The sequence below is a fragment of the Penicillium coprophilum genome (assembly GCF_028826855.1).
Source record: "Penicillium coprophilum strain IBT 35676 chromosome Unknown utg000004l_segment0_segment0, whole genome shotgun sequence".
Taxonomy (NCBI): Eukaryota; Fungi; Ascomycota; class Eurotiomycetes; order Eurotiales; family Aspergillaceae; genus Penicillium; species Penicillium coprophilum.
Genome location: NW_026622723.1, coordinates 4,809,888 through 4,837,111, shown reverse-complemented (window position 1 = coordinate 4,837,111; position 27,224 = coordinate 4,809,888). Strand labels below are relative to the sequence as shown.

The following is a 27,224-nucleotide window of genomic DNA, read 5'->3' as shown; positions in this document are numbered from 1 at the left end:
TGTTAGTAGATGACATAATCATGAATCATGAATCATGCAATGTGAGGATATAGAGATATACGCCAGTTGATTGGTTTACATGTAAATAGCCTTCACTCTAAGCTATGGATCATTCTATGGATCATTAGATTTATTTATTTACTATGAAGTATTCATTTCTCAACGAATATGTACCTATATGAAAGTCTGCATGTATACTCTGACTCCGTTACTCCGTATGTAGATTATGTACATTTCAGCCCCACGTTCAGGCTAAACTTAAAGCGCGTTAAGGATTCTCCTCTCCCAACTTCACTCCATCCCATCATTGTAGGTACTCTGCATACATCATGGATTCATCTTCCACTCGCTTTCCACAGGGCTCCCCAGCTTCAAATCAGAGTACACTCAGTCATCGTCCAAGTCCGCGACCCCAAAGCTCGGACACGCCCAACACCTCAGCCAACGCCCCAATTCCAGATGACGACCATGGTGCTGATCTACCGATGAACATGTCTGCATCGGTCATGTTGACCAACTTACCTCGTGATGCGCACCAGGCACTTGCGGACGTGGAGAGTATTGATTCCGGAAAAGGTATGACCCCTCCTTTTCCAAGCTCTTGGGTCAGACTGCGATGTCAACAACTAACGATTATCAAGTCACTGTGCGCTTTCAGCCTCTCCCTTCCGCGCCGATTTTAAAGAACCGGGTGTTCAAGGTTAGCGCGTCGCAGAAATTCGAAACGGTTGTGAAGTTTCTGCGCAAGAAGCTGGACTGCAAAGAAACCGATTCTGTTTTTTGTTACGTTAATAGTGTGTTTGCACCCGGGTTAGATGAAGGCATGGGCGGACTATGGAGGGTGGGTTTCCCGTTCTACCTGCACATTCGACAAATTGAAGGCTAAGTTTGTGATAGTGTTTCAAGACTGACGATCAATTGATCGTCGCCTATTCAATGACACCAGCTTTCGGCTGAGCAGGCTATGAACAAGCAGCGCGAACTGCTGAATGATGATATGTACAGATGATGATAATGCTATATACAGAACATGCAAGAAATGACCGAGAAACAAAGATGGCAACCAGACGCATCATGATTCCCGGAAGACCTCGTCCACCGTCTTCCGGAACTGATCGAGCTCATCCTTCGCAATGGGATACGTGTATTCCTCAGAAGGGAACGCCCGACTCTTGACTTCATCTCGATACAGCGAAATGCCACGGGCAGCCTCATCCCAAACATCCGCATACTGCTTAACAAACTTTGGCACAAACCGACCAGGCTGGAAATTCCCAGACATGTCAACCTGCACAAGAACCTGCCCGGAGCAGCCATTTCCAGAACCGATACCGATAGTCGGGATCCGCAGTTTCTGCGTGATGATCGATGCAACCTCCGAGGGCATAGCTTCGAGGACAAGCATGAACACGCCAGCCTCTTGCATAGCAAGCGCATCCCGGAGCAGCCTCATCGCGCTGGCAGCTGTTTTCCCCTGTACACGGAAGCCGCCGAGGGCATTCTGACGCTGCGGCGTAAGACCAACATGGCCTATCACTGGAACGCCAGCTTGTGCGATTCGCTTGATTGTGGGTGCGAGTTCCTCGCCGCCTTCGAGCTTGACCCCGTGTACGCGGCCTTCCTTAACCAGGCGCAGGGCTGACTCGATTGCTTGCTCTGCGCTCACTTCATATGACCCCATCGGCAAATCCCCGATCTGGAATTAGAGTATGGTTGTTAGTCGTGTGGCGCATGCTAGTCAAGGAATCCTGGTAACTCACAATGAACGCGGCTTTGGTAGCCCGCGCTACGCTCCGACAATGAAGGATCATCTCTTCGATAACGACCTCCGTCGTGTTTTCCAGTCCAAGAGCTACCATTCCTAAACTATCCCCGACCAAGACCATATCCATCCCCGACGCATCGGCCACATGAGCACTGGGAAAGTCATGCGCCGTGAGCATCGTGATTGGCTCCCCCTTTTTGTGCATGTTCTGAAGCGTCTGGATAGTAACTTTCTTTCGCGCTTTTCCATTTCCACCCGGTGTTGGCGCGGAGTAAGAGCTGTGTCGGGTTTGGGCGAGGGAGCGTGGCATCGGTACAAGTGAGGATAGGGCAGGACGGCGGTCGGCACGAAGGGTGTGTGTGGCCTGAGTTCGGGCAGCGGGGACCACTCTCGTCCTTAGTAGCGACGAAGAAACGAGCGCTGTGCGCCGCAGCGCAGAGCCTGGCGCGGCCATTGTGTGGTGTGATTGTGAAAAAACAAGTGGCGCGATGCACACGGTGACGCACAATGTGAAAATTCGACACTATCTCCGTGGTGTGTATATATATCTCGATATGTCCCAGAACGTAATGCTATATACAATAGCTGTATTGTTTTCGAGCTGTAAAAGTGGCAATAACAAAGGAATAACGATGACCTCAGCGGCGAATTGCAGCTTCTCAAATGCGCGAATGTAGACGAGGAGGTCTTAAGATCTTATATCGAGGAATATGCCCGGAGCTGCGGCTTCCAAATATCCTTCTGTCCGAATGAACGTGCTGGGTTATGCGGCGTAGATGGGAGCATCAAAAATTCTTGAAGTCAAAGAGCTTCTTTACTGCCGCTGATTACGGGGCCGAGTGCCGAGTAGGGTTGGTTTTAGCAGCCATCGAGCCAACCAAGCCCCGATTTTGGCCGGCAGAAAATTGGCCAACGAGGCACAACCGGGGCCATCTCCGCCCCGGCGGATCCTCTACAGCTGGAGCCTAGGCATCATGCTCACAAAATTTCTGAACTCATTCTATCTTCATCTATGCAGTGTAGCGGAGCGAACCTTCCAGCCTAGAAATGATATTGCCATGAAAATTGCGCGATTTATCTATTTCAGTGGATCTGAATTAACGAGGACTCTAAGCCTATGTATACAGGCGAGAATAAAGCGGTGACTGAATTGACACGATGGCTGCTAAGGATTCCCGTAGGCAGGAATTTTGCGGGGTTACCAGGTGCTTGGACTTGAGCATAATGTGAACCCTCGGACCTGGTGCTAATGGCTATAGGTCAATTTGACGACTGTCCACTTGTCAACATACTAAAGGCCTTGGTTGATCTGTTGACATCGGATTCGGAAGCTCGATGTGTTTTACTTCACTTTCACCGCCTGCAGTTTACGTCCCTTCAAGGTGATTACCGCATTAGGCTAAGTGAGGGGCCTAGGACTTCTACTTCTATGGGCTAATCTTTAGTGAAGAATCCATTTAGCAGACAATTTCAATTAGCATGATACAAAATGCATACAGATCGTCGAGTCAAATAAATGCTTATTCAGGTAAGTAATGTCACGAGAAAGGAAAAGTCTCAATAGACTCGGCCGCCTGCGCTGGGTTAAACAACCACTGGCATCGGGAAATAAGACACCACCAATGAAAAGACACAAGGGAAAGCCGATCAAGGTAGAAAACATGGGCCCGTAGGACCAAAAAGGAGGAAAATGATGTGTTAGAATGAAATGCAATACAAGGTTAGGAACCCTTGAGTTCATGCTAAATCGTCCATTATACCTTAGGTATATCGCAACCGGCGATTATTAAAGGCCGTAAAGCGCAAGCTGATTGCATGTGAGGCAAACAGCGTCGACGATGACTTTTTTTGGAGCAAGATGATGAATGCAATTATCCAAAATTGGCGTCGGCGGTCGATGGAGGTCGGTGAACGAGATCGAAGGTGATGTGATGCTGGTTAAAAATCGGATATTCAATACAATCGAAAGAAGTGAAAATGCTGTAAAGGAGTGGACGACCTCCATCGAGGTCAAGGCAAGCAGACCGCACCTCAGGAAGGGACTGGGTACTGGTACTGCTGATGCGTAAAAACAGAAAGAAAAAAGGAAAACGCCACCATGCATGTCGATGCCGAGGGTATGGTTATGCAAATGTTTTGAAGTGCAAATCGGGCATGACGGAAATCAAAATTGCAACGTGGCAGAAGAAAGATAACTTGAAAATAGAGAGCTTGACCTGTACTGGGATGCAGACTGTTTGCATGAAAGAGAAGGCCGAGGTGCAAAGGAAATCATGGAATGCTGTGAGGAACAGCAGGTCTATTCATCATATTCATGGTCGACCTTGAGCGGACGCTGAATTTCAGCGAGCAATGCATCAAGCTCAGCCCAATTCGTCGAGTTCGCGGCAAACCGGCGATGTTTTCGAGTTTGAGTGTGCTAAGAGATGTCAGTATTAATATGAATCTGAGAAATCGGACAACTTGAATGATACCTCTTCGAAATCGTCAAACTTATCCCTGCAGTTCTCGCAATAGCCAGGCTTGGGATCTCTGCGACGTTCGGGTTTCCTTTGTTCATCTTTGTCCTCCCTTTGCCGCTTTGAGCCAGCCATCTCGGATTGCTTTGCCTCATCCTCATCGTGAGAGATGTTGGGCTTCCCAGGGGGATTGACGTTATTCTTCATCGGAACTGTCGCAAACCCATCTCCACGACGCTGAGGAGCAGCCATAGATCCCACTGCGAATCCACCAGTGCCCTTCTCGAGGACCTTCCGCTTGAGACCATGAACCTCCTTGCTGAGCCCAGCTTTTGCGCCAGGTGCTGCAGCAGTAGACGAGATCATCTGCGAGCGGATTGCAGATGTCATATTCGACGGCTGAACACCTGAGGCAGCAGGCTCATGGCCAGCATAGAAAGGCCCGGTGCGAGGGAAGTGAGGAGGAATAAAGCTTTCAGAACTCTTTCGTTCATGAGTTTCATCAAGTGATGGCTTCTGAATTTCGTTTTGAACAGGAGGTGAAACACGCTCTTCTTGTTTCGTCAGCGGCTGGGAATGTGCGATCTCTGTGGCCACAGATTCGGGGGCTTGGATTGGCACAGCAGCTTTTGTCTTAGCATCACGACTTCCGTCAGCCTTGAGAGAGGCAGCCTTCTTCTCTTTGTGGAGTTGACGTAATCGGTGTCGGTCGTACTCCTTCCTGCTCGGGGGCTCATCTATGAAAGGGCACTTTCCGAGGGGAGCACTTCGGAACTGTGGCCAAGATCCATCCTGGCGTCTCGCGACTCGGGAGTATTCTCGAACCATCACTGGTTTGGTCTTTTCATTCATGTCATGGATGTAAACGAATGGTCCCTTGAAGATAATCATTTCCATTGAGGTCAATGGATCGCGATCAGACGGTCCGTTGAGAAGTTCCTGGCGAAGAACCCGCGAAAGGTCATTTTCGCCCCTACCGTTGGCGACGTTACCACCAGCAGCCTTGTTCCGAGCAGCTTGTTCATATTGGGCACCGATGTCACTGTCATTGATTGTAGTGATCATACGCTGAAGCTTTTCCAATGCCCAGATTTTCATGCCCATCTGCCGAGCCCGTTGCAAAATGTCCATAGTGACTTCACGACGCGTCTCGGTTTTCAATGAAGTATGCAGGTGAGTCTCACCGTTCCTCTCCAGAAGAGAAGGGTTGACAGTCTGGACATTGCTATCGACGTTGTTGGCGTCTGCAGTTGACTCCGGTTCTGTTAGAGTGGCTGATTCCGGGGGGATAGCACGCGAGGTGACAACGTGGGTCACTAGACGCGAGAAAAACTTCTCCTCGCGCTGTATTGCAGTGGGTTAGAGACGATTTCAATGGAAGGTGATCAATCACTGAAGATGGAGACATGAAGTGCAACCAAGACCAGCTGAATGCTCTGTAGGGCGGTATAACTTACAGCTCCAAGAGCAATTACCTGGCGGTTGAACCGCCGTCTGACATCCTCAGGGATGCTATCGAAGTAGAACACAAATTGAGGGAACGCCTTCCTATAGTGCCGCTGCCATTGCCGGATGGAATCCATAGTATCTGCCGGGGCCTTCTCAACTCTAACATGCTTGACTTGCGGTTGACGTTCTTTCTCCCTAGCTGCAACAAGCTTCTTCTCGAATGCACTAGGGTTGCTGTTGTTCGATCGTCGCGCGAAGAGTTTCGAGTCTGTGTTCGTGGCTTGGCAGGTGGTAGAGCGAGGCTCGTACTCGAGATTCTCCATCACTTGTCTCTTCGGCGGTGGCTGTCCGTACGGGATGTCCACTCGAGTAGGGCGAGCTCGTTTAAGCACTAGCTCTGCCCTGCGTGGGGAATTTGTTGCATTCGGGACGTTTGCAAGTGGACGGCGAGTAGCCATGGTCAAGGAGGTTCGTGGCGAGGGAGGTACGAAGACAGTGGCCATTTGAAAACGAGTTCCCAAGGCTGAGAACGCGTGCAGATGTTTTAGAGTGACAAATAGTCAGATATCAAAGAGGGGTACTCGGTGAAGAGCACGCGTACTAACACGTCTTTTCAGGGTTAGTGAAGATCAGAGAATGGACATTGTATCCCGCAAGGCAATAGCAAGTAGCCCAAGTAGAGAAGAAGAGATTAAAGGACTCGAAGGTGGGATGGGAAGAAAAAGTCGAGGTGGAAGACCTGGAAAGAAAGAAGAGCAAAGCAAGTCGTGTGGTGTGGAGCTCAGTTTGTTTTGGGCGGAGGCCTGACAACCAACGGCAGTGCGCGAAGCATGAACATCAACATTGCATTCTTTGACCGCGACGAGATTGTTTTTTCGCTTTTCTTCAATACTTCATTCTCGTTCTCATTCTTTGTTATTTGATCCGATATTATCCTTCTTAATAACCTACTCAAAAAAAATCCATGATCTCCAACCTCCCCAAGACCAGCCTTCCAAACAGCCCCCAAACAAACAGACCAGCCACCACAAAGTACCTAATGAGGCAAGGATGGTTCAGACATGTAGACTATACTTTCATGGAACAAAGTAATATAAAATAAGATGAAGGGGCTCAGAGATGATATTTCAAAGCCATTATGCTATTGTACATGGGAATTGGAGGGATTCGACGGCTACCATATACGTCATAACTAATTACGTAGTGCCTCAATGTCCTCAACCTAGTCTAAGTCAGTAACGATCAAATTTGGGCGAAACTACAGTTTTTAACATACCTCCTTGACAGCTTCGGGGGTTAAGACAATCGGATGTTCCTCGCCGACGCAAACACTATCCTCAATACGAATTCCGATCCCACGGAAGTGGGCGGGCCATCGCTCGTCGTCAGGAACATAGATGCCCCTGGCATGCATTAGCTTGTTTCAGATCTGGGGGAAAGAGGCTGGGAACACACGGCTCAATTGTTATACATTGACCTGCTTTCAAATCATAGCCTCTGGAATACCCAGGGCAGTCATGCACATCCAGGCCGACATAGTGGCCAAGATGATGGGGGAAGAGAACGTTCAGTGCCTAGTCGGAGTCAGCATACACCGGCGTGGAAGGACTCTGAATACTTACATTGCCAGAAAGATCAAAGCCAAGTGACTTGAGCTCATCTTTCAATCCAGTCTCAGCGATGCCATGGAGCTTGTCCAAAGAAAGATTGGAGGTCTCGCGGCACAGAGCTAGACAGCGCCGATGCACGTTGAGCACAGCATTGTATAGATCCCGCTGGGGATCCGTAAACTTGCCATTGACAGGCCAGGTCCTAGTAATGTCGGAAATATAGCTTCCCCATTCCTGTACTTTGGTCAGTATCCTGGAACTGTAAAGACTAAGCTCAGGGTAAAGAACTTACACCACCGCCATCAACGAGAACCAAATCACCATCCCTAGAAGTATGTGTAAGCAGAGTCTCACGATAGTTCAGGGAATGCACACGAACTTCAATACATCGTCATTTCGAGTGTAATGAATAGCCAAGGCGTTCTAGGTTGGGTCAGTATCGAGCTCATTTTAACAGAGGTCGGTAAATTTACCTGGCCACCCGCGACAACCGGGACAAATGCGTTGGTATCACAGCCATTCACCTTAAACTGATACTCCAGGAAAGAATAGAGATCTTTCTCCCGGGTGAAATCCTGTCGCATAGCTTCGGTGAAAGCTCTCCCTGACGCTTGTCCCAAGCGGCGCATCTGTACAACCTCATTCTCACTCTTAAATACTCTCATTTCGTTGAGCAAATGCTTCAAGGGCTTGACCCTGCGGTTATCGATGACCTTCTTCAGCTTTTCCGACGCGACTGTTGGTCCATACAGATAACGATTCAAAGATGATCTTGAGCCATCAAATGCGGGGATGTCCGAGTAAACCTCCGTCGCTCCCTGAACGATGCTTGGCAAAATATCTCCAATTCGTTCAATGTTTCCTGTCTGTTCGAGACGTTAACGTGATGATCTGTCGGATCCTTAGGCCAGTATCTCTCGCACCTCATCCGCATTGAAGACGTCCAAAGCAGCCTGGGTGCCGGAGCGCGCCCCGTCCCAGAGTTCTGCCCTGGGATCTTTTTCTCGCACGTATAAATGGAAGGTATGGTTATCGCCTGAGCCGTCGTTCCCGATGATCGCCAGTGCATTCGGTTCGTTAAAACCTATCCAACGCGCAAACGCTTAGTGGGTGTCCTCCACAGCATCACCGTTGTACAAAACAAACTTACCAGTCAGGTAAAAGAAATTTGAATCCTGGCGGTACTCATTGAAGATGCCTTGGGCGCGGTACTTGACCTCCGAGGCAGCCAGCACCGCAATTGCACCTTTAGGTAGCTTGTTGGCGAGTTTCGATCGACGTTGCGCATATTCAAGGGCGCTGATTCCAGGCGTAACTAGACAAAAGTCAATTAGTTTATTGAACGAGTCGAAACACCGATAATGACTCACGTTCGCCTGGGCTAAGGATATGGGGGTGCGTCTCATGCAACGGCTGGCCGAATTTGAGTTCCGCGGCGGCCACGGAGGTAGCGTACTTGCGAGTCAGAGGATTGCATCTAGGCAATTGGCGCAATGAATGACTCAAAGGCCTCGCTGAACGCAAATTGATAGCGCATTGGCGCACAAGAGACCTGCATGCCGCCATGCTTCAAAGTCCCCAAAAAATAAGTGATAAGAGTAAACCGGAGTTATCGCCAGGTTCCGTGGATGATCCAGTCGGCGGTGTGGGCCAATCACCCCGACTGCGTTTCCCATCGGAGACCAGTCCTATTTGTCCACATCCCCTGTTATTTCATGCTTACTTTCATGATTCTGTGCGTCTGCCATCAATATGCCCTTGTCTAGCCTTGTGGAGAACACTTGTCCGGATGGACCTGCCAAAAAGGGCGTTTGGAGGCATGCCCTAGCTCATCGCATCATTTATCGCGACTCGCTATTTATCTACTTAAATGCGTAGTTCGCTCTCTTCTTGCTTGTCTTCCCTTCCAACCGCACTCTCAAGATCGTCATACACATTATGGGACGAAGCTTGACCTACCCCAAGAGGCTTTCCAACACCGTCAACAGGTACAACCATCGAGGTACAACAATGACTACAGAAATACATCGAAGCCAACTAACACTATATCCTAGCCACATATGGCTTGGGTCAAATCCATTCAATCATCAATGACTCCCAAGTTCTCCATGTATCTTTCAACCCAGGGCCAGATGACCCATTCCCCGCAATCCTACCAATGATCGGGCAAATGGGATCATTCGATTTTCCCTCCGCGAGCATCGATGAGCCTTTAGAGTGTTACCTCCACGGCTATGTCAGCTCACGAATCATGAACCTGGCCCGCAGCTGCAGTGATGGCGAGGGCCTCCCCATCTGCGTGGCAACAAGCAAAATAGACGGCCTAATCCTGTCGCTCACGCCCAACTCGCACAGCTATAATTACCGCTCTGCCATCCTACACGGCTACGCAACCCTCGTCACCAACGAGGAAGAAAAGCTCTGGGCCATGAAACTGATCACGAACTCCGTTCTCGCGGACCGGTGGGATCACTCGCGTGTGCCGCCGGACCGTGCTGAGATGCAGTCGACTGTCATCCTGAAGGTCAAGATTATGGATGGCAGCGGCAAGATCCGTGATGGTGGTGTCTCGGATGAGCGCAAGGACACCGGTAACGAGCAGGTCACTAGCAGTGTGTGGACTGGTGTAGTGCCGGTCTGGGAAACATTTGGAACCCCGATTCCAAGCGGTGATGGTAATGTCGCTGAAGTGCCAGAGTATATCAAATCGTATATCGCTAGTAAAAACAGTCAGAACCAAGCTCTGGCGGAGGCTGCAGTGAAGGTTCAGCTGCCGCCTGAGGAGCAACACTGAGGACTAAGAAAAGATCGGGTTGGTTCAATTCATGATACGACTTTATGTTTTCTAGTCTCCCACAGTAGCCTCCCGAGGCCTTCCTGGGTTTGCTTCCCCTGCCTCCAGCATGTACATTGGAAAGTAGGTCCTGGGAATACTCAATTGCGAGTAGGTTACAATGAAGAATATAGAGACATAACTGAGATATATTCAAGCAAGATTGTTGAGTGTCGATACACATTGTACTATAAACTATCATCTTCCACACATGCAAATTACCAATGAGCAGCCACGCTTCCCCACAATTCAGGACGATCTTCAGGACCCATACGTCCATTGTCATCTTCAAGGCCAACATTCTGACCAGTGCTCCGTCCCGCCGCTGCCAATCTCTTAGCGACCTCATTCGCCTCGAAGAGACTGACAAGTCTCCTCTTTGCAGGCCGTTGCTGAGCCCGTTCACGGCAGACCCGGAACATAGCCTTCTCCTTGCTATACTTCGATCTACTACCGGGGATGAAGAATCGGGGCTCACGCTGAACGGCATTTTGCCATTTGGGGTGGCAATGCGATGATTCTGAAGGACCATTTGGCGGCCCAGAGGTACTCTTATTGACCCAAGCATCAACTGCCATTTCGAGAGGAGTTGTACCAGTGGCATTCTCCCGATTGAGCATGTCAGGACGACGGTCGAGGAGTTGTCCAAGCACTTGAGGGAAGCCTTTCTTGACAGCAGTATGCACTGGTGTGTTTCCAGCTTCGTCAAAGAGCTCGAGATGCTTTTGGTCCGTGGAGTTGGCTAGGTCCAAAACGAGGTTCGTCATGGAGGTTATCATTTCGTCATCAGTCTGGCGACTGTTTGGGGGTCGAGGGATGGCTGGATCGTCTGGAGTAAAGTGGGGATAGGCGTCAAGCCATCGTGCAAATGGCGTTCTTGAGCCATCACCTGCGCGCTCCATGAGCATCGTTGGGATAAGTTGTTCATCCAGTAGGTCTCGTAGCTTGATGAATCGGCTAGAGTTCTTGCAGACTCGACCATTGTTTGATACAAGAATCAAGTGGAGGAGATTGCGCGCTTCTTTGTCACGAACGGCCTGGTTGGCTCCGGCTTCTACCAAAATGCGGGCAAAGCGGACCTTGTGGAGGGACATGGCCCAGGCCAAAGGCGTTAGTCCTTCCGTGGATCGGACCTCCAAGCATTCAGGGTAATGATTGACAAGATACTGAACGAGACGAACAGTCTCGTCGCTTGGTTCAGACATGATTGCGCAGTGGAGAACGAGGTTATCTTTTACATGGTCAGCTTTGTTTGTCAAGGTTCCTGAATAGGTTGGACACTTACTACTTGCTTTGAGCCAATTTGAGAGTGTTCCCTCGAGTCCGAGTTTGGACTGAGTCAATCGTTTGACTCTCTCGTCATCATTGTTTGCATTGAGGTACTCCAAGTAATAGCGAGCAGCCGCAGTACCAAGGAAGAACTCTGTAGCGGCCAGATTACCCTGACGAGCAGCGATAAGAAGGGGAGGACGCTGTGTGATGGCTTTCATCGGTTGCTCCCGGCCAGCGCTAGCCCAATCGGCGCGCTTGGTGCCACGAATTGACAACCCAGGGTAGTACTGAGGCTCTTTCTTCTCCTCGACGCCGCAATCCTCGCTCAATTTTGTGAGTGGAAGGCCTGCTCCGGCACTTTGAATCATTTTGGCAAGGCAATCGGTACGTCCAAGCAAAATGGCAAGTTGGAACACGTCGGAGGCTACCGAGAACTCACACTTGCCCGAGGGATTGGTGCGAGCAAGATCCAGCCCGGTCTTGAGAAGGAATTCCAATAGAGTAATGTTGTTTGTGTAAACAGCGTATTTCAAAAAGCTGTCAACATTGACATGCTTCTCTCTCTTATTCCAAGACCTTTCGTCTTTGTATTCGTCCAAGAAGAGGAAGCCATTGAATCGTGCCTCGAAAGCAGCAAGAGGGGACGTATTGCTCTTAACCTCACTGGTAACTTCACCGATGTTTTCATATGTGAAGGTATCGTCGACAATGTCACTGGCAATATTGAGATGCTCGTTCTCTGCATCTGAGTCGTCTGAGTCATCGGAGCAGTCGACATCTATTTCAAAGCGCGTCCGACCCCGAGGCTCCTTCACTCTGTACTGCACATGAAGGATTTGAAGGATGGCCCTAGCGACTGCAAAATGGCCACGCATGATGGAAATCGAAAGAGCGGACAGGTTTTGCTTGTCGGTCACAGCAATCTCAAGTGGTGCTTGGTCATTGAGAGATCCCCACTTGCCCAGTGTCAAGGACTTTATGGTATCAATATCACCATTCCAAGCTGCTTCGAAACTGTGGAATCATTCATCGTTAGTAAGAGAATATTGGGCCGTGGAGTTAAGGAGGGGAGACATACAGTTGTAGGTATCCGTCGCGGACATTGTCAGTAATAGCCGGTACATTGAACTTGAATTCGATTTCCCAAGGCTTAGTGGCTTGCTGTGTCTGCTCAGTATAAAATTGGGCAGGTAAATTCACAGGGACGTTCTGTGGAGGATAAAGCTCGTCCCATGTCTTTGCATCCTTTTGGAGGAGAACGGATTCCAGCTTCTCGTAGTCGTGAATCAACTCCGCAATAAACGCCTTTTTCTCAACCAAGCCAGGAGGATCAGCAGGGTTGTTTTGGTAATTGTTGGCTTCCTTTTCGGCCTCTCGGTTCGCTTTGCGCACGTTGCGGAGCAGATCCTTTGCAGTGAACCTTTTGTAACTACCAGATTGGAACTCCGACAGATATGTCTCATCGTTTGGGTCAAGCGGAGTTACAATGGAATGATAATAGTATCGGTCCTTTCGCTCGACCAAGAATTCACGGAGAGTTTTCAAGGTTTGGCGCATGACATCCAACACCGTTTGACCCTTCTCTTGATATCTCGTCTTGAGTTGATTAGTAGGACTGTTGGGGTTAACCCCACGATTGAGCATATCAATGGCAACCAGAGGGAGATCATTTTGAATGGCCAGTAAGATCGGCTGTTTCACACTAGACTGTGCGTCTTGTTCAATGTTGCCGTAGTAGGTCTGGGTTCCTCTAGATTCTGTGATAGCCTTCACAAGGTCTCCGAGGTCAATCTCTGGGCTAGCACCTGTATTCAACAGCTTGGTCGCTGCGGGAGCGTTCTTCGCAGTGAGAGCAGCCATCAATACTGAGGAGAATTCTGGCGTCCAGTAAGACCCCTGGACTGCTAAGTGATTGATTGCCCGCTTTACGGCCGGCTCGTCATGCTGCATGTAAATATCAAGAATATCAAACTTGTTGGAATGGGCAAGGTAATATAGCGGCGTCTTCTGCTTGAGGTCTGCTTGTGCTGGTGAGGCGCCGAGATCGAGAAGGGTCTGTGACATCTCCTTTGCTTTCTCGAATGGGAGGGCATGGATGAGAACCAAGTTTAGAATTGCAGCAGAGGGTGTTTTGTTGTGCTCGTTCATAATCTTGATTGGCATCAAGATATCAGCACCGAAAGACGTGACAAGCTCTCTAACAGCCTCAGTGTGACCATGGAGAATTGCAAGATGCAGAGGAGCAGTCCGACTATCCCATGCAACAACATTGATGTCATAGACATCCGGCTCAATGTCGTTCTCCTCGAGCGTATCGTACGTGGTCAGATCTTCCTTCTCATCAGCATCGACTTTCACGTAAGAAGCAGAGGTGTGAGACATGACATCAGCTTGGTCAATCATATCAATATCTTCATCCTCATCTGTTTTGGGCTCTCCCTCTGAGTTGTCACTCTTTTTCAGAGCATCCTGCTTCTTAGACTCTTCTTCCTCATTCTCGTTGCTCTTTGTGAGTAGAATTCGAATGATCTCCACGTGCCCCCGGGCGGCGGCAAGATGGAGTGCGGTCTTTCCATCAGCCATACGGGGGATCATGCGAGCGCCACCATCAACAAGGCATTGTACGACCTCAGGTGTTGAGCACATGCACGCCAATTGGAGGGGTGTTCGCCCAGTGTAATCACGACGATCCGGGTTAGTACCCTCCTCTGCAAGGAAAGCTTTCACAGAGTCAACATCGTTTGCCACGATTGCCTGGCACAGTCTCTCGGTGCGGCCAACGTAAGCCATTTCTATCGTGTACGTATTAGTGTATAGTTCGCTGGTGAAGAGACATCCTGGACAGTTCACTCACCCGTCCAATCAGTCTCAGTGATCGGATTGAAACTTCCGATTTCCTGGCGACCGGGATCATCTTTGATGAAAGTAACCTGACCAGAGATATAAATCTTAGCCTCCTCTTCGGCGACTTTGATTTCTTCCTCGGTAACGGGCTTGGGGCAGAAGCCACAGCAGTCGCCAATGACATGTTCTGCTTCGCCGAAGAATGCTGGATGACGATGAAGATAGACTGTACGGTCCTTGGGCTGGTTCCATTGGGCGTTCAGCAAGAGATCTTTGGTGTAGAGCAGCTTCTCAATATTCCTGGCATTGAATCTTCGGCCGTAAGGAATAGTCTATCCGATGGTCAGTAAGATCAAATGGCAGCAAGTCTGTTGCAGTGAAGGTACGAACGAAAGTATGATAATCAGATACTTGGTCTTGTTCTTGCCATTCAGGCACTTCATCTTCCCAGTCATCCTTGATGTTTCCATGCAGCATTTTTCCATGACGACGCTGCAGGTACACATCTAGAGGAGGGCGACCTCGCTCCTCGCGCCTTTTTTGAAGATAGTTATCCCGGTCTTGAGACCGAGGAAGCTTTTCCAAAACCAAAAGTCTTGCAAGACCTTCGGTTCTGGTGAAGCTCCTCTCGAAGATGGTCTTTTTCAGAAATTAGTTTCACTGAAACTTGATACATTCAACCAGGGGCTCAGTTCTCACCGGGTCAATCTTCGATCTGTCAAGGGCAGGCCAGAAAACCTCAAATCCACGGCGTGAATACTTGGAGAGACGGTTCTCATATGATGGTGATCGTCGGGTTAGGTCAATCTGATTCGTCTGGGTGATGTATGCGGCAATTGCACGTGGAGATGTATAGACTTGATGACCATCATAAGCTGCGCAAGAAACATCCACGTCAAAGCCGGTGAGAATCTCAGCTACTGAATGGTAGATGCGAAGCACGATTTGCACATGGCGGTTTGGGTACTGGGAAGCAATCGTAATTGTATTCTTGGTCCGGATAGTTGTGGTCTCATAGAGGATCGTGTTCTTGATCTTATCTTCGATATGCATGATCTTCTCGAGGGCTTGCTCCTCATCCAGACCATATAGAAAGAGATCCACATCTGACGCGGGAGCAAACTCTTCATGATAGTACTTGCGAAGCCCACGCTTTGAGTTGCGGTACTTCTCTGGCACGGGCAAAAGGGAGGTCACTACAGCGCTACCTGCAACCACAACGTTGGACCAGTCGATTTCACTCAATGAGCCCTCTGTGAAGAGCGCAAAGTTGTTCTGAAACTCATTTAGCGAGGGTACCACGGCTGCGACACCATTTTCTTTCCGGTCTTTTGCATTCAGAGGCAAAAGATACTTCTCCGCTTGCTCTGGCGTTTCTGAGGCAAGGTCCCGGGCTCGAATAGAAAGATCTGTGGAACCGTTCTGGTCGTACAAGGGCACAACATTGACGTAGCTATCCCGGACTGATGGATGATCTGGATCTTGTGCAAATGTTTTGCGCAAAATAGCATCATATTCGTTATATGGCTGAACCAAGTCTCTCATGGGCTTTTCTGGGTTATCGTTGACATACTTCACGAAGTCATTGTGCTTCACTGGGAGGGAGGGCAACGAGGTCATCTTTTCAACTGTAAAAATGTAACAATGATGTTGTAATAATGCATCAATTGAATAGCAAAGTCAGGAGAGATCTCCTGAGGTTTATATAGAGAGGCCCAATGTTTAGGGTCATATCGCTGATATCCACTTAGCGTTAGCGTCCAGGCATCCTTAGGCAACCTTAGGCAACAGCTCCACTATTGCCACTTTTCAACCAATCGCCTCCTTTCCGTACAACCAATCAACAAGATCCTGCTATCCGCTCGCTTCGTTTGCTCCCTAAATCTTGATTAATGAGACGTCAATTGACCTGTCGACTAATTTCTCAGTTGGAAGCCTAGTGCAGATCATACACAAATATCAGGCTTTTTCAGACATGAAAGTCAAAATAACCTGTGTGTATGTATGAAGAAGTCCATTTATCGGAATTGTGCTTTTTGATATGTGATCCCATAGTTTTCAGCTTGTAATATATATACACAACGTGCAAAACAACAAGAGTTTTCCAGCACGAATTTGGTATAACAACTTATGTTTTGTAGTATTGAAAATCAGTTTAAAAATTCAGAGGCAAGCAATCGATTCTAGAAGCCAGATCGAAAAATATCGTTGGTGGTCGCTGTGCACCACGATATACAGCATACTACCAAGGTGGCAAACTTGCATGAAACCTGTGTTTCTCGATTATTGTGTGTCCATCGTATGCCTTCGTGCAAACTGATCGTGATCCTACGAGTATACCTGAATTGGTGTGAGGTAAAATTTCCTATATGTGTTACAAAGAACTACAATTAGCTCAGACTCCCACAGAAGGCGATTGGGATTTAAACTGCCGTTTGAAAGACCGGCCTTTCGGATGTGCAGATATAGGCGAAAAAAAAAGAATGATAAAAAGAATGGACACGCCATATATCAAGGGATTGTTGGAAACATCTACCGGTATTATATACGCAAGTGTTAAATGCCATACAGCGGCCATGACCTCGCTAACACTACCATAGAGATATAAGCCAGTATCCCCACAGAAACTGGGTTTGTGCCTGAGCTCCTGAGTTTTGCTCTTACAGCTGGAGCCCAATTCATCTGTGACTTAATTGATATCTTCAAAAACAAAGAATGTTTAGACTATACAGTCAATTCTCTGGGGGTTGTCTCGTGGGATGAGCCTGTGGACCGATGCATTCATATCCCTCTTCCTGCTCGGAAAAGTCTTGGATCTGCTTATTTCCAAAGTTATTATACGACTAGGATAGATATTGGGTAGTGTTTTGAGGTGAGTGTTATTTAGGTAAATGTGCAATACTCATTTCTTCCATATTCAAAAGCTACATCCTATAAACCCTGTGCAGCCCACTTATAGTCTTGGATTTTATAATTTACCAAGTGACGGTATGTCCAATAATGAAATGATAATCAAGCCCAGTATATCCCTGAGAACTCTAGAGGGCAAGAGAAGATAGCCCGTCATGTAGCTACGTACATACATACTATTCACGTCGGGTCCACGTGACTCAGCCAAACCTAACTGGGGGATACTCACAAGTGCCTGAGACCCGAAGAAGAGAAATAAAGTCTAACCCAGTGATCAGAACAGAGAGCTGATCTGTCGCTTAGGCCCACCTAAGCCTTTCGCACTTCTTGTCGCACCTGCCTGTCGGAGATACAATAAAAGGAGTATAATAGAGATTAACAGCCCGCAGATATATAGTTGAAGTTCAATGGTCCTTTTTGAGCGATCACCGTATAGAGGTCTATCATCATGGAACTATGTCGAGATAACCTTGTGATATGAGTGTAGCAAGTTGCATCAGGGCATGGCCCCACATATTTCCCCACCTATACTGAACCAGCCATCGTCATGGCGCTGGGCCTCGGCGCTGAGTCATCGACTCATCATGCCCGATCTAACCTTGGAATCATTCACCTGAAACCTCATTCTCCTCTCCTTGTTGTCAGGTCGGAGAAGTGAAGCATTCTCCGATATTTGTTGTCCGCATCCCTTTCCCATCCCTTACTTATTGACCATTGAACTACTTCTCTTTCAAAGTTGGTTGCCCCGCCCAGTAGTTCCCCGCGCCGATTCCGGGAATAGCTGCTCTTGTCAATCGTCGCGTTCCGACCCTGCTAGGTCTGCTTTCGCTGTGAGAGACCCTTTCTGACAGCATTCTTAAGATCAAAACCTGCCTTCGCTATCCAAACCGCCAACATGAGTAGCCCAAAGCGCAGAATCGAGACAGATGTGAGTAATGTTGCGGATAGTCCGATAAGCCCCCAGCGTCGCCGGAGATGCTAATAACGGTTGTGATTGATTATACAGGTCATGAAGTATGCTCCACAAGCCTAACAATATCTACAATACACAGCTACTAACCTTTATCTAGGATGTACGACTAACAACCCCCCTACCCTTTCCGCCGCTTTTCCCAACCTCTTTGGTTGGCCTTCGGCATGTACATTTGTTTGCCGGGATTTGATCTGACGGTATCTTCAGGTTGATGAGTGACTATGAGGTGACTCTGGTCAATGATAACAGTAAGTTGTGACCGTGTTTTGGCTATTAGGCTATTGATCTATATACTGACTTGAAAATCCAGTGTATGTACTTTCTGTACCCCACGATTAAACCTTGGACCATTTGAAGCTTTCCGATACCAATTACTATCCACAGGCAAGAATTCTATGTTCGATTCAAGGGCCCGGAAGAGAGTATGTCTCGACTATAACCAACCAGTACTCTATCATACTAACTTTCTTAGCTCCTTTCACCGGAGGCCTCTGGAAAATCCACGTCGAGTTGCCTGACCAGTACCCCTACAAAAGCCCAAGCATCGGATTTGTCAACAGAATCTTCCACCCAAATATTGATGAGCTGTGAGTTATGGTTCTTCCGACATGTGTGGAGAGTCAGAGATTAATCCCATCCTCCGGTATAGGTCCGGCTCGGTCTGCCTCGATGTGATCAATCAAACCTGGTCGCCAATGTACGACATGCTCAATATCTTCGAGGTCTTCCTTCCCCAGCTCCTCCGTTACCCCAACCCTTCGGATCCTCTCAACGGGGAAGCAGCAGCGCTGATGATGCGGGAGCCCAAAGCATACGAAGCAAAGGTCAAAGGTGTGTTACAATTTTTCAAAAGATTATTCCTCATAATGCCATACTGACAGCTTATCACCAGAATACGTTGCCAAATACGCTAGCAAGGAGGCCGTGGACGAAGCAGGCGAAGACACCGAGTCTGAAGACGAGCTCAGCTCCGCAGGAAGTTACGAATCGGGCGGCGAAGAGCCCGCGGGTACGATGGACGATGTCTGATGGTCTGCAGTGCGAAGGTTTCCGTCGCGCTTGGGTTGACCCGGCACGAACATATTGCATCACTCTACTTTCTTCAATAATCATCACGGTGCTGGATATCAGCGGGCGTTTTCTTTTCTGACATAGGGGAGTTATCATGTATCCATTTCTCTTTTACCCTCTCAATGTCTATCTTTGTCTTATTCTACCCTGCTTATTCTTATCTATTTCGGCCTACCCAACAGGTATTTGCGAATAATGACCAACGGAGTCACGTCATGGGTTGAATCATTGATACCAGATCTCTCATAAGTGTGGGGAATGATATTCTTTTCTAAAGTTTGTGATTATGTTAGAATTGTATAGAAGCCTCAAGTACTTTGCATGTAGACCATTCCACCCAAAGCCGAACTTCTATACGGGTTGACTCGCCTATGATGTCTATCTTCCCTGGAAGAATTGGCGCCTTCAGCATCTACGTACATTGTCCTGATTTCCAGCAACCCGATTCATAACATATTTCAAATTGAGTGTCTATGCGAAGAGAAAAGATGAAGGCCGGTACTCAAAAAAGAAAAATACATATACAAGCAGTTTACGACTGACAATATGATATGAAGACAAAGAATCAAACTCAGAAACAAAACACGCCGACGGAAACCAAACCAAACGTATGATAAGAGAGAAGATTCTGATAACAAAGGAGAAAGTCTGCGCCATTGGGTATTAGCAGACCAAGAATGGAGGAAAAAGAAGGAATGGCTATGTAAGTGCGAAAAAACAGTCGGCCTGCGATCCATGCTAGAAACAATAATCCCTCAAAGAACAGCGCAGTGCAAGAAAATAATGGGAAAAAAAAACGGGTCTTCCAGTACCCTTATCTGCATCCGTTGATGCAATCCTCATAGCCCGCACCCTCTTTTGTCGTGTACAGCGTCATAGTCAATGTGCAGCGATGCATGCCCAAACGCCTGATCTTAGGTGACGTTCAGAACCCCAAACACATCATGGCTAGTCTTAGCATCTGTGTTGATATCGGTGCGAGACCGTTTCTTGTTTGGGTTTATGACAACTTCACCCCAATGTTTTGGGACGGTGCCTGAAGCGCCGGAGGTGGGACGGCTTGATGGTGATGTGCGCGCAGTAGATCCCACGGGTGTTGTTCTGTCCGTCTTTTGTGATGGCACGGGGGATGCAGATATTGGTGTGTGGAGGGTTGCTTGAGGTTGAAGGTGTGGTTGTGGTTGGAGGGACCAGATATCAATGACGGAGCTAAACGAGAGATTAGATTATTAGCATAAATTCATTTCCATCGGAAGCTAATTTGCCATGTATAAGAACAGAGTAAACCAGTAGATATACTTACTCAGATGTCCGCTGGCAAATAGATTCCAGCGCCTCCCTCTCACGTCTCACGTATTCCGAATCCGGCTGGCTTGCCTGATGAGCATGATTCAGTGCTCCATAACCATACCCGGCTTGATAAGGATCTTCTTCAAGTAGACGCGCAGATTCAGGCTGGAAAAAAGAAAGTTAGACATTGTATTCTCCGAAAAACATCCCACGCATTGCGTATCAGACTGAGATAATGCGCGCTGAACATGTGATGGTTAACCTAGCTCCAGACTCGGAACTCACCTCAGGAGATTCGTGGCGATTCCCGCCAAGGCAGGAGGCACAGATACCCATTTATGAGGATCGGGATCAGGGATTCAGAACCGGGGATGTCCTTGGCTGCACGTTTACGCTATGCGAGGGACACGAGGCATTAATCACCCCAATAGTTGAGATGCGGGTATCCTTTGCTAGAGAATGTGAGGATTATCGGAGGGTAATGAGTGTGTGGAATATGCAGAAAACAGAGAATATGAAATGAACAAAATGGCGTAGTAGAGAGTCACACTGTAGACAAAAGGACTTGTTTCGAAGTCGGAGGTTGAGGCTGGGCGGCCCGTGCCATGTCATTAGGCCGTGGCCGCAGTGTGCCGTGGAAACACCGTTTTTCTCAATTTGGCATTTGGTTCCTAATCCTCTTCCCAGTACACAGCACACGATGTTTGATCTACCAGATGCTAAGCGGTATGTGAGCAAGATACAAACCAAGATACTTTTCAAAATACACAGCAGCTAATCTGACTTATGCAGCGTCCGCCGCGATGAGATGCGTTCTCCAGCGTCCTCCCGGTCGCCATCACCAGCACCAGATGACAGCGCCGCCCAAGATGCATACGCCCGGCTAGGAAAGCTACTCAATCTCGATCAATTGGACAGTACACAGCAGACAACGAGTGAGGATAATCAACCCGTGGAGAACGAGGACGAGGAACAAGAATTCGAGTTCCGCCTATTCAGCGCCCCCGCCAAAGCAACGGAAGATACCACGAAGCAGTCAGGAAAGGCTACAGACGAGAAAAGCACAGAGGAAAAGCCAGTGGCCACTACACAAAAATTGAGGATTCGGCTGCATTCACCTACACCGGGACCTGGCGCCGGCGCCGAAGGACGATTTGTGAAAGCCTCCCGCGGATGGGATTATTACTTCTCTACACCGTCTCTCCAGGGCACTCGGAGCGGAGAAACTAACATTGAAGACGAGAGCCGGATAGCAGAAAAGAAGAAACAATTTGAGGATATGGCCGTTAGCGGACAGCACGTGTTGACATGGGCCAACTCGCTAGTCTGGGTAAGTAGATACCCATTTGGGATCTGGCTAGCTTTATAACTGCTGACTTGGTTTATAGCCCGGTTGTCATCTCCCCTGGCGAGTCATCCACCTCAAACGCCATCAGACCAAAATGCCACGCCCAGCCAATAGTCTTCCCGTCTACGTGGTAGAAGGCGTACCTGTCTCGAAGAGTCCACTTACACGCAAGAAGCCAGGCAAGAAGCGACGAGTGCAGCTGCGCAAGCGGGTTGCGGCTGCGCAGGCTGCTAAGGAAAATGAAGCAGAGAAGCGGACTCGCAAGAACCGCGAGAGAAAGCTTAAGCGTAGACAAAAGGCGAGAGAACAGAAGGCTGCGGCGGCAGGTGTCAGTGTTGAAGATGTCGTTATGGCGGATGGTGATGATCATTCCTCAGGCGGGGAGGAATGAAATTATCTAGCACCAGGATAGACTTTCTAATGTGATACCCGTGGGAGTGTTAATTTTTCCTTTGCCGTTAGCACCAGTACCATAATATATCGAGTTAAAGCGGCATTTTACTGTTGTGTAAGCATTCTGGAGTGGATGAGTAGAGCTTTGCATGGTATTGAGCGGTCTGATCGAGGCCGATATGAGAAAGCAGCATGCAATGCATCGCTTCGTAAGAATGAATAATATACAACGCTGAGGGTATGAAACGAAATAGGGAGCGGGAAGAAAGCACTCGAAGGTTAGATCAAACTCGCAATGAAAGAACCAGTCCGCGCCAATCGGGTGGATGGTCACACTTCTATTTAGCAGGGGTATCTAGCATCACTGTTAGCAATGTCTTGTGCCGTGCTCAAGACAATTGACTTACCGGTCTTGGCGGCAGGTTCCGCAGGTGCAGCAGGGGCGGCCTCAGGTGTGGCAGCGGGTTCCTCGGTAGCAGGGGCCTCAGTCTTAGCGACAGGCTCCTCGGGCTTAGCAGCAGGGGCCTCGGTCTTAGTGACAGGCTCCTCTGGCTTGATGGCAGCCTCCTCAGTCTTGGTAGGCTCCTCGGGCTTAGCAACGGGAGCCTCAGACTGCGCAGCGGGTGCAGGGGCAACCGGCGCAGACTCAGCGGCAGCAGGAGCAGGCTCGTAATGGGTCTCGACAGGACCGGCAGTAGCGGTCATCTCAGGGGCAGTAGGCGCCGCAGTGGTCGCATCCTTTGCTTCCGGTGCTTCTGGTGCCTTAGTAGCATCTATATCAGATCATAGGTCAGTTGTGGGCCAAATCGGGAGAAAATAAATATCAAATCGATAGGAGAGCATCGTACCGGGGACGGAGTCCGGGGTGGCAGCGGGGGCGGTGGGTTTCTCGGGAGCTGTCTCACTGGCCGCAGCTGCAACGGGGGCAGCAGTAGCAGCAGTGGCGGCAGCAGGGGTAGGTTCGGTCTTCTGGGCGGGCTGTTTCTTAGCTGACTTCTTGCGACTGCTGAAGAAGCGCTTGAAGCCCTTCTTCACCTGTTCAAGAGCGTCGGGGGCTGGGAAGATGTTAGCGCTGTGTACCTGTGGTTCCGAGCGCCAAATGTCGGGAGTATAGATGATTGTTTGGATCACTCACGAACACCAGGCATTTTGATCGAGTTTGAGATCTGGTTATAGGGAGATTTGATAAAGGATATGGGAATCAGGATATAAGTTTCAAATCGAGAAAAGGAGAAGCGCTCAGTTTATTTAGTCCCACGTGACAGTCTACGTCTATTTTTTAGTTTTCTTTTTCTGGAATTACTTTCGCACGTCTGTTGTTTCCGATGCCTGAACAATGGACGTTTATTGGCTGCCAATGCAACTGGGTCCTATCCCGCAGCTTATCTTGGCCTCTGACAGCTATTGTGGCTGTGTCGGCGCTAATTGGTTTCATTTTATTTTTTAGAAACACTCTATTGTTGTTTCATACCATTAGCAGAAAGGGGAGATACGTAGCCCGCATGGAGTAGCTGGGAATTTCAATAGTGGAAGGATCGTTCCGTTGATATAGATCTAGATGTAATGAATCCCAAAGTCCCAAGCATAAGCAATGCAAGCATAAATGGCAAAGATGGACAGTAAAAAATAAAATGAAAAAAACCCAAGGCAAAAAAAAAAAAATAACGCCGGGGTATCAATAATATCAAGTTCGCAAATCACTGCGCAGGATGGGTATAACTAAAGAAATTTGAAGATTATCAGGGCAACAGAATGCCCTGAGCCATGTTATATTAGCACCAATCAATCTTTATCATGGACAGACGCACCTAAAATAAGAAAAAACAAAGCGATGGCAATCTTAAGGTTTTGGGCGGCGATGACCATGAGGAGGACGGCACAGAGAGACCACGTGGAGGATCCTCCACCAAAACTCGGGAGGTGGTTGGACTTGGAAGCTGCATCGTCGATAACAGATTGCAAATTGGCAGCGGCAGTGCTAGTCTTGGCTAGCAAAGCTTGCGATACTTGCGCATGGAACTGAATGGCCTCCTGGGCTCGAGATTGTGCAGATAGGGCTTCTGTTTGTTGGACCTGTGCCTTTTGCAACTCGCTTGCTTTCGATTCGGACTGTTGTATAAATGTTTCCATGGTTTCAAGTCGCTATGAAGGTTAGTGAGGGAGGTGAGATGTGGGAAATGAACTCGTACCTCCGCCATCCTGGTTTCCTGCTCAAGAATCATGTTCATCCGGCTGGTCAGCCATTCCTACAAAAAGGGGCAAAACATTAGTCGCACAGTATACGCCTAAGGGATAATCCATATTTGGCAAACCATAGCAGCATCAAACTTCTGCATGCCTCGGTATATTCTGTCCATGTCTGAGTCAAGAAGCGACTCGAGCGACATGTGTAAAGAGGAGGCGAGATCCTTCTGGGCGACAGCATTGATTTCTTGGACCTTCAACGTCTCTTGGCTTCGAGCCATTGCATCTTGATGCGCACTCTGTAGAGCCTGTTGAAGTGTTACCACTTGGCTCGATACATTCCGGATGTCCTAGTGGACATTTAGTACATGCTTCAATTCTGATTGGCTTGTTCAAATTTTACCTTTTCAAGGGCCCCTGTCCCGGTCCGCACATTTGCTAAAGCCGCTGATATAGAATCTTGCAGAGACGATATCCCAATTTCTATTTCACGAAGAAACTTGCTGAACTTTCGTTTGAACACCGAGTCAGTCGCTTCCATATCGGTCACGATCCTCTCTTGCAGAGACTGAACAGCGTGTATGAAAGATTGCTGCTCCATGGATTGTGCAGCTGCATGTTGCAAAGCCTCTTGAAGTCCGTTGTTGAGTTTAAGACTGCTCTTGGCAATGGATCGATGCAAGTCAATAAGCTCCTCCTTTTCCGTCTCCATTCGCGAGGCATGGCAGATCACAAGAGCATTCTGGCGACTGTTACTGTAAGAAGTCCACCACTGGGGTCGCGACTCAAGTGTCTTCAGACATTGCTCTAATAATGCTTTCGGGACTTCGTCTGATGCAGGATCAGAGCCTCTTTGTCGATTCACAAAGCTGAATCGATTCTTTTGTGGAGGTGGCGACACTGTGATTGAAAGGCATGATGGAGGTATTTGAGTACCAGCACCGTCAATTTCACATAATGCCAGACGCGCTGCATAGATAGACCGAAGGAAGTCAAGCGTCTCTGAGCTGTCTATCTGTGCTTCATGTTTGCCATCGCTGAATGTTTGACACGAGCTCACTAATCTCGTTGCTGCAAGTCGATTGCACGAGGGTGAAGATTTCATTGAGTCTAGAATTTTGACAGCTTCGTTGAAGATGCTGTCTTGGTCTTGCGATCGCGAACTGAGAAACGAGATCGCGTCGATGTTTGGTGCGCTTGGCGCGATAATTGGGACGCCTTTTTGAGTTAGCAGAATGATCAGAGACATATCTGATAGCCTTACTGTGCTGAGAGGCATCTGCTCGACTGAGATGTGCAAGTCTCAGGAAGATATATGAAAGCGCTTGAAAGCTGTCGATTGCCCTCATGGTGAACGGTCTCGCTGACTTGAACTATGAGTGTTGCCCTGGACTGGTCCTGGTTATGGATCACTCGTGGATATTGTCTGAGATGTATGAGTCCATACGAAGATAGGAGAGAAGAGTATTGGAAGAAAGGAAATGGATGAGGTATGGATCTGGACAGTGAGATTTGACATCCAAGTTGTTGGGCTCACACCTCGCTTTACTTTTGCCTGGAGAATTCCCCCTTGGTACTCATTTTTTCACCTATAACATTTTTTGGGGGTTTATTGTTTTTTTCTTTCTATTCAAATGCTGATGCGATCATTAAGATATGAGAATAAAAGGGCGAATTGATGGTGTTGTATGGGATTTGTTGGACATGAGACAGCACAATATCATTCATGAGAGAAACGTTGATGGCCATATCCCAGTCCGAAATGCATGTTGGGTGAACGCTCTTGGTAAATTGCCCGGACAATTATGGTAAATATTATTTCGATGGTGATTGCGATGTACGCCCTTCAGGGGACTCCTTGTCCAATGGCATTTTAAATACGCGTGACCCTGGTCATAATGTTGGCTTCTGAGCTTGAAAATGGTCAGTACTTCCCCGAGGATACACAGGACTTGGACGGAAGATTCAATCTATACTCACGGTACAAAAGCCTACAGTATTCCGGAAAAGGCGCCATGTAAACAGAATTTCTCGCTGAGCATTTGGATGGTGCCTTGTTCCAATTAGTTCAACAGATGTGTAGATATGGCATTTGAGGTCATGCATGTATAGGTACTATCCGACCACACATTTCCACTCCAGCTCGTTTTGACCCTCAGGTTATAGATAAATACCATGTGAGAACTGGAAGCAAAGAGGTAGTAGTTTTTCCTTCGTCTTCTTCCAGAGTGCTTTTCTTTTACTTCAGTTCAAATACCCAACATATTGCTTGATTTCCCAGCCATTTTCTTTTTTTATTTTGTTCACCTACCATATAGTCACCTAGTATGGCCTCGCCTTCTTGCGAAATTCATTTGGACCATATAACAGCGCTGGGTGCCTATGACTCGGCTATTGAGGAATTGAACTCTCCCCAGTTCGCCCCTCTTGCCTATCAATCATCTGCATCCACACTGATTGAGCCATCTATAGGATATGTGGATCCTATTCCATATAGCCATCTTATACAATATCCAATTGCACCGAGCTTTGCGGTATCTGTTTCCTCTCCCCCGGCTTGCTCCAATCTATGTTGCTTCAACCATAATGCTGGATGGCAATCTCCAATCAACTATGAATGTGCAGCCATAACCCTAGCGCCAAGCCATCTCAACCCTGGGCACGAGATGACTCGCACATCTGTGCCAGAATCTGCTTCATCTGTTCAAAAGGAACATCAGGTCAAAGCTACTAGCGATAGCTATTCCAAGGGGAAAAGAGCTTCTCGTCGTGACCAAGGACGACAGCAAAAGCAGAGGTTAGTAATGCCATGATTCACCATTA

The 27,224-nt window shown here is 48.2% G+C and overlaps 11 protein-coding genes across 11 annotated transcripts; 4 read left to right on the top strand and 7 right to left on the bottom strand.

Moving 5' to 3' along the window:
- Positions 1 to 329: 329 nt before the first annotated feature.
- Positions 330 to 957, top strand: N7500_006262 (ubiquitin-like protein ATG12; the record flags this gene model as incomplete). The annotated part of the gene is made up of 3 exons (XM_056677406.1): positions 330 to 576; positions 642 to 841; positions 898 to 957. 3 exons carry the CDS (start codon positions 330 to 332, stop codon positions 955 to 957), a joined length of 507 nt encoding a protein of 168 aa, XP_056532406.1.
- A 115-nt stretch (positions 958 to 1,072) lies between these two features.
- Positions 1,073 to 2,219, bottom strand: N7500_006261 (3-methyl-2-oxobutanoate hydroxymethyltransferase ECM31; the record flags this gene model as incomplete). Its single annotated transcript, XM_056677405.1, has 2 exons — positions 1,073 to 1,696; positions 1,761 to 2,219. The coding sequence occupies 2 exons, from the start codon at positions 2,217 to 2,219 to the stop codon at positions 1,073 to 1,075; spliced, it is 1,083 nt and encodes a 360-aa protein (XP_056532405.1).
- A 1,845-nt stretch (positions 2,220 to 4,064) lies between these two features.
- Positions 4,065 to 6,176, bottom strand: N7500_006260 (protein serine/threonine kinase activating protein nimO; the record flags this gene model as incomplete). Its single annotated transcript, XM_056677404.1, has 3 exons — positions 4,065 to 4,184; positions 4,240 to 5,568; positions 5,682 to 6,176. The coding sequence occupies 3 exons, from the start codon at positions 6,174 to 6,176 to the stop codon at positions 4,065 to 4,067; spliced, it is 1,944 nt and encodes a 647-aa protein (XP_056532404.1).
- A 689-nt stretch (positions 6,177 to 6,865) lies between these two features.
- On the bottom strand, positions 6,866 to 8,849 carry N7500_006259 (aminopeptidase P family protein; the record flags this gene model as incomplete). Its single annotated transcript, XM_056677403.1, has 10 exons — positions 6,866 to 6,895; positions 6,950 to 7,076; positions 7,129 to 7,247; positions 7,296 to 7,517; positions 7,576 to 7,609; positions 7,663 to 7,706; positions 7,757 to 8,149; positions 8,207 to 8,367; positions 8,434 to 8,598; positions 8,654 to 8,849. The coding sequence occupies 10 exons, from the start codon at positions 8,847 to 8,849 to the stop codon at positions 6,866 to 6,868; spliced, it is 1,491 nt and encodes a 496-aa protein (XP_056532403.1).
- Positions 8,850 to 9,221: 372 nt separating this feature from the next.
- On the top strand, positions 9,222 to 10,077 carry N7500_006258 (pyridoxamine 5'-phosphate oxidase family protein; the record flags this gene model as incomplete). The annotated part of the gene is made up of 2 exons (XM_056677402.1): positions 9,222 to 9,285; positions 9,338 to 10,077. 2 exons carry the CDS (start codon positions 9,222 to 9,224, stop codon positions 10,075 to 10,077), a joined length of 804 nt encoding a protein of 267 aa, XP_056532402.1.
- Positions 10,078 to 10,334: 257 nt separating this feature from the next.
- N7500_006257 (uncharacterized protein) lies at positions 10,335 to 15,852 on the bottom strand (the record flags this gene model as incomplete). Its single annotated transcript, XM_056677401.1, has 5 exons — positions 10,335 to 12,402; positions 12,467 to 14,180; positions 14,243 to 14,564; positions 14,623 to 14,871; positions 14,932 to 15,852. The coding sequence occupies 5 exons, from the start codon at positions 15,850 to 15,852 to the stop codon at positions 10,335 to 10,337; spliced, it is 5,274 nt and encodes a 1,757-aa protein (XP_056532401.1).
- A 2,185-nt stretch (positions 15,853 to 18,037) lies between these two features.
- On the top strand, positions 18,038 to 19,144 carry N7500_006256 (E2 ubiquitin-conjugating protein UBC8; the record flags this gene model as incomplete). The annotated part of the gene is made up of 6 exons (XM_056677400.1): positions 18,038 to 18,070; positions 18,213 to 18,289; positions 18,500 to 18,537; positions 18,588 to 18,702; positions 18,765 to 18,946; positions 19,008 to 19,144. 6 exons carry the CDS (start codon positions 18,038 to 18,040, stop codon positions 19,142 to 19,144), a joined length of 582 nt encoding a protein of 193 aa, XP_056532400.1.
- Positions 19,145 to 20,100: 956 nt separating this feature from the next.
- N7500_006255 (LAMTOR1/MEH1 family protein) lies at positions 20,101 to 20,812 on the bottom strand (the record flags this gene model as incomplete). Its single annotated transcript, XM_056677399.1, has 3 exons — positions 20,101 to 20,395; positions 20,490 to 20,641; positions 20,762 to 20,812. 3 exons carry the CDS (start codon positions 20,810 to 20,812, stop codon positions 20,101 to 20,103), a joined length of 498 nt encoding a protein of 165 aa, XP_056532399.1.
- A 364-nt stretch (positions 20,813 to 21,176) lies between these two features.
- On the top strand, positions 21,177 to 22,215 carry N7500_006254 (DUF2011 domain-containing protein; the record flags this gene model as incomplete). The annotated part of the gene is made up of 3 exons (XM_056677398.1): positions 21,177 to 21,202; positions 21,269 to 21,806; positions 21,865 to 22,215. The coding sequence occupies 3 exons, from the start codon at positions 21,177 to 21,179 to the stop codon at positions 22,213 to 22,215; spliced, it is 915 nt and encodes a 304-aa protein (XP_056532398.1).
- A 340-nt stretch (positions 22,216 to 22,555) lies between these two features.
- On the bottom strand, positions 22,556 to 23,365 carry N7500_006253 (uncharacterized protein; the record flags this gene model as incomplete). The annotated part of the gene is made up of 4 exons (XM_056677397.1): positions 22,556 to 22,572; positions 22,625 to 22,990; positions 23,066 to 23,272; positions 23,353 to 23,365. The coding sequence occupies 4 exons, from the start codon at positions 23,363 to 23,365 to the stop codon at positions 22,556 to 22,558; spliced, it is 603 nt and encodes a 200-aa protein (XP_056532397.1).
- Positions 23,366 to 23,936: 571 nt separating this feature from the next.
- N7500_006252 (uncharacterized protein) lies at positions 23,937 to 25,750 on the bottom strand (the record flags this gene model as incomplete). The annotated part of the gene is made up of 6 exons (XM_056677396.1): positions 23,937 to 23,974; positions 24,026 to 24,359; positions 24,407 to 24,463; positions 24,530 to 24,751; positions 24,805 to 25,619; positions 25,666 to 25,750. 6 exons carry the CDS (start codon positions 25,748 to 25,750, stop codon positions 23,937 to 23,939), a joined length of 1,551 nt encoding a protein of 516 aa, XP_056532396.1.
- Between the last annotated feature and the right edge of the window lie 1,474 nt (positions 25,751 to 27,224).